This window comes from Triticum aestivum, chromosome 4B (assembly GCF_018294505.1).
Source record: "Triticum aestivum cultivar Chinese Spring chromosome 4B, IWGSC CS RefSeq v2.1, whole genome shotgun sequence".
NCBI classification, from domain to species: domain Eukaryota; kingdom Viridiplantae; phylum Streptophyta; class Magnoliopsida; order Poales; family Poaceae; genus Triticum; species Triticum aestivum.
In genome coordinates this window covers 142,207,795-142,214,781 of record NC_057804.1, presented here as the reverse complement: position 1 = coordinate 142,214,781, position 6,987 = coordinate 142,207,795, and the positions used below count along the sequence as shown (strand labels likewise).

The 6,987-nt window shown below is 49.4% G+C and overlaps 2 protein-coding genes and 1 non-coding gene across 3 annotated transcripts; 1 reads left to right on the top strand and 2 right to left on the bottom strand.

Annotated features, from left to right (window-relative positions):
• Positions 1-1,064: 1,064 nt before the first annotated feature.
• LOC123091505 (uncharacterized protein At1g76070) lies at positions 1,065-1,996 on the top strand (the record flags this gene model as incomplete). The annotated part of the gene is given in 1 exon segment (XM_044513037.1): positions 1,065-1,996. A coding segment is annotated over 1 exon segment (735 nt), but the record flags the coding sequence as incomplete, so codon positions are not given.
• A 2,467-nt stretch (positions 1,997-4,463) lies between these two features.
• LOC123091504 (alpha carbonic anhydrase 1, chloroplastic) lies at positions 4,464-5,716 on the bottom strand. The gene is made up of 2 exons (XM_044513036.1): positions 5,328-5,716; positions 4,464-5,231 (listed from the first exon to the last, which is right to left on the bottom strand). Exons 1-2 carry the CDS (start codon positions 5,619-5,621, stop codon positions 4,680-4,682), a joined length of 846 nt encoding a protein of 281 aa, XP_044368971.1. The 5' UTR covers positions 5,622-5,716; the 3' UTR covers positions 4,464-4,679.
• Positions 5,717-5,951: 235 nt separating this feature from the next.
• On the bottom strand, positions 5,952-6,023 carry TRNAP-CGG (transfer RNA proline (anticodon CGG)). The gene has a single exon. It is a non-coding gene; the product is annotated as a tRNA-Pro (tRNA).
• Between the last annotated feature and the right edge of the window lie 964 nt (positions 6,024-6,987).

The window sequence follows — 6,987 nt, the reverse complement described above, 5'->3', positions numbered from 1 at the left end:
TATTTCCATGCTCACAAATTTTTTTAAAAAAATCTCGACTTTCTAACCTTCTCCCATTCCCCTCTATGTTTTTTTTCTACGATCCATTCCTTGGTTTAGAAAATTACTAAATCAAATTGGCATTCCCTTTCCTTTTCCTACTAAAACCTAGGCCCCCTTTGGTTTGGAGGAATTTTGTAGGAATTTCATAGGGTAGGATTTTTATAGGAAAAATTCCTATAGAGCTCTTTGGTTTGTAGGAATGAAATCCTCTTTCTATGGAGGAAATCTTCTTATCCTTCATATTTCATAGGAAAATAAATATTAGCCTAGACTCAATGAAAAAAAATCCTTTGATGTGAAACAAATATATCCTTTCCTATTCCTACTCATAGGATTTGAGATGCATGTCATCTCATTTCCTATGAATTTTCTATTCCTATAATTTTCCTACCCTATGAACCAAAGGAGGCCTTACTGTATATCCTACATTAACTCAATTAGCTCAATAAAATTAAATCAAATCTTACCAAAATCTCAACTAAATTAATTCTTTTTGCCTTCCCTTAGCTGTATCCAAATCAAATCAGATCTTACCAAAACCTCGACCAAACCAAAAATGGTCTTGCCTCATCCTATACATACTCAAATCGGCAATTAGCTTGTTAAATTCAATTTTTCAGAAAAAAAAAAATCTTAACGCAAGAGTCTTTACTGGTGCTCTCCGTCCGCGCACACGCCGCCCACGGTAGCATCACAACACTGGTGCTTCTAGAATCTGGAGCACGGTTTTCCTGGAGCCATCCTTATCCCGGGTGTGTTGTAAACCAGGCCCACACAGACCACATCTCCTCCGACTTTTGATAAACCGTTTACTAAACCGAGAGGAAAAACATATCGAGGCGGAAAGAAAACGTCGCCCACCCGCACCCAGCCACGCTCCCGGCAATCCCCAACGACGCGAGCGCATACGACTCCCTCCCTCCTTTTAAACCGCGCCACACGCCGACCAACCGGAACCGGAACCGGCCGACGACTTCTTCCTCCCCTCCCCTCCTCCCACCAATCTTCTCATGGCGACTTCGACTTCGCGCGACCGCGGCGGCTACCCGCCGGACTCGACGCGGCTGCGCATCGGCGACGACATCGCCTGGGCGGACGTCGGCGGCGTGTACGACCGCGACGACTCCCTCAAGGAGAACACCAACCCCAAGTGCCTCCTCAAGGCCCACAACCCGAGCGCGCCCGGCCAGCACCACCACCACCACAACGGCGCCGCGTCGCAGCGCTTCTCGGGGAACCTGAAGCCCACGGCGGCGCCCATCATCGGCCTCTCCGGGAAGCTCGGACAGGGCGGCGCGCGGCGGACCCACCAGCAGCACCCGCCCGCCATGTTCCCCAAGAAGGCCAAGACCGGCGGCGGCGGCCGCAACCCGAGGCCCGCCGTCCCGGAGGACGAGCCCAGCTCCCCCAAGGTCTCGTGCATCGGCAAGGTGCTCTCCGAGCGCGAGAGGGCGCGACGCCGGCCTCGCCCGCCCCCCTCGGAGCGCGCTTCTCCCGGCTGCTGCCCTGGGCTCGGCTTCCTCATGCGCCGCAGCCGCTCGCGGAAGAGCGCCGTCGAGAGCGTCGACTGGTCCCCGCCTCCCCCGCCACCGGCGGCGAGGCGGAGGGAGGCGAAGGCGGCTGAGACGGAGGAGGCCGCGCCGGCGCCGGCGCCCGGGCTGGGAGGGGTCATGCGGTTCGCGTCGGGGAGGCGGGCGGCGGATTGGGCGGCCCAGATGGAGGTGGACGACCGCGTGGCGAAATCCGGGCCGTTGTAGCGCGGGCAGGAGATTTAATTTTGCTCTTGGGTTGGGTTTGGTTGTGATCTCTTCTGCTGCTTCTTGTTGCCGTGCTCTAGGCTTAGTAAATCCGTGTGTGTTTGTGTGTATATACTGATAGTATTAATTAGGACAGAAACATTTGTGGGATCATGATATGGGTTTGAAAATCAGACAAAATTTTGCTAGTTTCCTCATCTGCTTTGGCTCGTTTCTGAATTGTTGCAACTTCACATGTTCTTTGACAATGTAGTCCTGACGTCTTGTGGAAATTTGATGAAAATTTCAGACCAAATCTTGACTACATATCTTGCACCACCATCTTCTTGCAGAAGCTCAGCAGCCTAGCTTGAGAGGTAGAACGTCGTCCCTCATTTTTTCTTCACTCAGCTGTCGTGTCACTCCATTGTTTCTCACCCTTCTTTCTTACAACCTTCCATTTGTCTCTTATTACAGGAACGATGCCGTCATGGGCCATGGCCACATCTCCAAAGGCATTCCTCTTATTCTAGTGAGTTTAATCCATCTTTCACCGTGTCCATCTAGTCATTCCTACTTACAATTGGGACAGATTTTGAATTGTGCAATACTCTGCCGTCAGGGATCTGATGAAAATTCAACCTTAGCTGTAACCACTTATTTTCAGCACATAGTTTCCCTAAAATATGTTACTACTCTGCCCAGCATTCTTTGCTCAAGTGCGACTTCATTCAGATTAGTGGAATTAAATAAACCTAAGCCATCGGTAGAATGCAGAAAAGCAGCCACTACTTGGTCGTAGATCTGTTTGTTTCGTGGTTAGATTTGGGCGTGCCACTTACTCGGTGACAGATACGCCTTGATTGATTCTTTCATTGCATATCAGTTTATTTGACTTCGTCACTATTTATATTAGTAGTGTATAAGCTGTCATGTTTTCGAGTTTGATCACGCATCTGAATACACTATTTGTTCTATTCACGAATTCTGGCTCCGAAACTGCAGAAACAGCTGCACTGTTCCCTTTGTTGCTTTCGAAGGGTTTTCTTGCAAGGACTTGTTAAGTGACTGATTATGTGCTTTACTGTTAATTCTATTGTAGTAAACATGTGCTAGTATCCTTGATCCTCCATATCTCTTCTCAAACTTGAATTTATGTTGTTACATCATAAATTGAGGATCCAGTATGCAGCCTGTATATACAGAGGTGCCATTTTGCATTGTCCACTAGCTGCATCGTTGTTTCCAGAGATGAACTTTAGTTATCTATTTATTGTTGCAGAGTATGCATTTTATCATCGTCAGTACATCACAAAAGATCGTTGGCTCCATCATGCATCATTGTAATGGGGTTATGATGTGATGGATATTGATTATCTCAAAATCCCAAACTGTGCTCCTGTATATTGGCTACAGACCTGTCCGCCAACTTCTTTTCACTTCTTAAACTAATTACTAGGGAAAATTGTATATCTACAACTAAATATTTATAGCACATTCATATTTAGTTGTTCTGAAGTGAAGAATTTAGAAACTTCAACTCTGGCTACTTAAGTTTGCACTTCACATTGAACGTAAGTGAGCTATGGATACCGAGGGTGGCTATATCTGTTTTTCTGTTGCCTGAACATGTCTGGGTATGTAAATCATTGAACAGCTGGTAATGGTGTCGCAAAATATATACCATAACCTCCAAATGAATTCTGCTGTAATGAGAAAATTGCAATAGACACTGGTGTAGTGTAAATTGTCAAAACATGGTGCAGTCCTTGGTATTAAATTTATTGGTTGCTTCGAGTTCTGAATATCATTAGTGATAGTTCCACAAAGAAAGACAGAAAGTTCCAAGAGCGAGTTGTTGCACTAGGTGGATTTTCAAGAGCCTAGCAGCACTAACATACATTTTTTAATTTAGTGCTATTGGCAACAGAAGGGTTACTAGTTTCCAGGATTTCAATGTAAACAAAGCGTTGAGTAGAGAAACAATAGTTTCTGCTTGAGATAGCAGTGGCGGTAAGCATCAACTTAGCTGGAATTAATATTGACTGAACACAATGGATTTTTTTTGTTATTTCTAATGATGGGCAGAAACTTCGAATTTCTCCTTGTTCCAATCTAAATAACACAAGTTGGTACCGAGTCTGTCGGAAACAGTGCCATTCGGTATCGTGATAATGTAGGCTTCTTAATCCTTGTGATGTCTTCGAGACGAGCGTATTGTTGATGCTGATTTTCCAAATTAAATGCCTTTCTACATTTCAGGCGAGGGACCACACAGATTTGTTGTGCCGCAAGAGCGGGTATATGCCATCAGGCTCAGTTATCATAGAAGGGATAATCGCCGGCCTTGGAGTCACTGGATTTATGCATTGCAGAACACAAGCAAAGCTTGTCTTGAAGTTGGCTGACCTTGTGAGAAAACATTGTTCAAGCAAGCAGTTGCATGTGCTATTCATTCTGATGCTGTTAACAGGGATGAAATAAGAAATCTGGGGAATGTATGTGTTCACTTGCAGTATACCCAATTTTAGTTTTGTGCTTCTGGTTCGTTGCATCAATTAAGGTAAGGAAAGTTGAGAAGCTATTCGGAGTACAGATAAACTAGACTGAATTTCAGATCAAGTTAGTACTATATTACTGCATTGGCCCTGGAATCTTGGCCAGCACAGTATAGAGTAGCTAATATGATTCACAGTTTCAGATCATCCGTATAATTAGTGGAGTACCACAACAAGGTATGATGCCAAGATCTTTCTCACAATGTTTCATCTGAGTAAAGCAGCGAAGAGATAATGACAAGGCAAAAACGAGATTAGCTGGTCAGTACGCTGATGGTGATACACGAATACAGTAACACGTTAATTTCTAGGTTAATTAGCACTCCATCTAATGGGGGTAAGATCACATGTCGAAGGAGATGGTGCTGTTGGGCGGGTTGTAGAAGGTGACGACCCTGCCGTTGAGCGGCTGCACCGGCCGGGCGTTCTGCTTGGCGGCGGCCGGCAGCGGCGCGGTGACGAGGTCGATCTGCTCCTTGGTCATCTGCCTCACCTTGCCCAGGACGTTCCAGTAGACGTTCTCGGCGCACGGTGGCGCCGTGAGGGAGCCCATGTACCGGAAGTAGCTCCCCGTCCGCTTCTCCAGCGAGCGCAGGTGCACCAGCCCGGTCGCCACGCGCGCGTCCTGCTCGCCGTAGCTGCACCGGTCGGCCGCCAGCTCCGCCAGCTTCCGCTTGAGCTGGTAGTAGAAGGAGTCCGGGGCGCCGAGCTTGTAGAGGATGGCGATGATGGCGAGCTCGCCGGAGCCGGCGTCGCTCTCGTGGACGAGCTGGACCTCGACCGGGTGCCTCTTGCCGTTGATGGTGTGCTCGGAGGGCGTCTTCCACCGGAGCTTCTTGAGGCTGAAGGCCTTGCCGCCGATGGACACGCTGCCAGGCTTGCCGTTGAACGTCATCTGCATTGCCATCCATTTGCCAAATCGGCCGGTCAGTGCTCAGTACATGGACGCGCGCGCGTCACCGGCTTGGAGGCGTCAATGGAAGGGACTTGCCGAGATTTCTTTGCCGTTGTTGATGAGGGTGGCGTCGGTGGCGACGTAGGTGCGGGTGAGGGGGTCGAGGTCGGGCTTGGGGACGGCGCTCTTGGTGACGATGTCGATGGGGGACTGCTTCCTCGCCGCGGCGCCGCCGTTGCATGCGCTGTACTTGGGGCTCAGCTTGGCCCAGTTCTCCGGGCCCAGCTTGGTCCCCGACACGTAGCTGTAGTCCGGATCGTCGGCTGCAACGGACGCCGCCGACGCCGCGACAGCGACGACCAAGGCGAGGACGGCCCGACGGGACGCCATTGCCGGCACCGTGGATCGACCGTTTCTTGCCTTTCCCCTGATTGGTCAAGTCGAAGGAATCGATCGCGCGAGGCCGGCCGCTTTGCCGCGCGTGTATTTACAGGCACGAAACTCGGTTGCTGGGTGGGACGGGTGGACGGGAGTGGAGGTAGAAGGGGGAGGAGCTTAATTTGCTTGGCGCCAAGAATAGCGCTCTGTCTGCTGCCGTGCTGAGGCTCGACGTCCGTCTCGATCGTGGTACTGTGCTGGCAGCTACCTGCAGCCTGCAGGAGGGAGGTTTCATTTCGTTTTTTGTTTTGTTTCTGGCTGTAAAAAAAAAGAGCAAAAAATGGGGTGTTGCGAGAATCGAACTCGCGACCTCTCGCACCCGAAGCGAGAATCATACCACTAGACCAAACACCCATTTCATGTCCGTTGAGCGACATAAAGTGTTTTTACTCCAGTGATGGCAATATATTAGTAGAAGCGAAAGTAATTGATTTTCTTGACTCAATTGTTCGCTTTTTTGTTTGGGTCGACCGCGTCGTCCAACGGTGCCCGACACATTTTTTTCGCATTCAGTTAAAAAATAATTTTGAAAGCATGCATTCAAATTAGACATAAGTAAACATTAACTGGCCAACCGCCGGCAAAAGTCCACTTAAACATTAATAAAACATAAAAAACTAAATAAACGCGCCTCCCAACTACCCAGCACGCTGCTCTAAGCGTCGCCATTATCGTCGTCGTCGCCAGTGAGGTCGACGAAGGCTGGCGGCGGCCCAGCCCATGGGAATGCGGTCTCCCACACCACACGCGCCGACTCCTACATCATCTGCCCACCGATGGCATTGCTGCGAGACGCGCGCTCCTCATTCTCCTGCTCCCGGCGCTCTTCCTCCACCTCTCGTGCCCGGCAGGCACGATCCACCTCCTCCTCGTGCTCGGATTGCATCCGGCGCTCGCCGTCTGTCGTGGTTCTAAGTCTGACAGTAGTGTAGGGGGGTACTAAGGAGAGGCAAGATCCTAGCTTTGGAGTAGTTGTGCACACAAGTGTTTTACGAGTTCAGGCCCTTCTCGGAAGAAGTAACAGCCCTACGTCTCGGAGCCCGGGGACGGTCGACTGGATTATATGTGTGAGAGTTACAGGGGTGCGAACCCTTCTACCAGTGGAGGGGGGTGGCTTATATAGAGGACGCCAGGACCCCAGCCAGCCCACGTAGCGGAGGGTTAAAGTACATTAAGGTCTGGCGTTACTGGTAACGCCTTACATAAAGTGTCATTATGACCATAAAGACTACTTAATTACAGACCATTTGGATTTAGAGTAGATCTTGAACTCCTGGTGGTCGAGTGAGTCTTCATGGTCGAGTGTCTTCATGTTCAT

Excerpts from the sequence above, each read along its gene's own strand:
- LOC123091504 (XM_044513036.1), bottom strand. The coding sequence starts at position 5,621 with ATGGCGTCCCGTCGGGCCGTCCTCGCCTTGGTCGTCGCTGTCGCGGCG. Across the intron at positions 5,232-5,327 it reads ACAACGGCAAAGAAATCTCG|ATGACGTTCAACGGCAAGCC; the intron begins GCAAGTCCCTTC and ends ATGGCAATGCAG.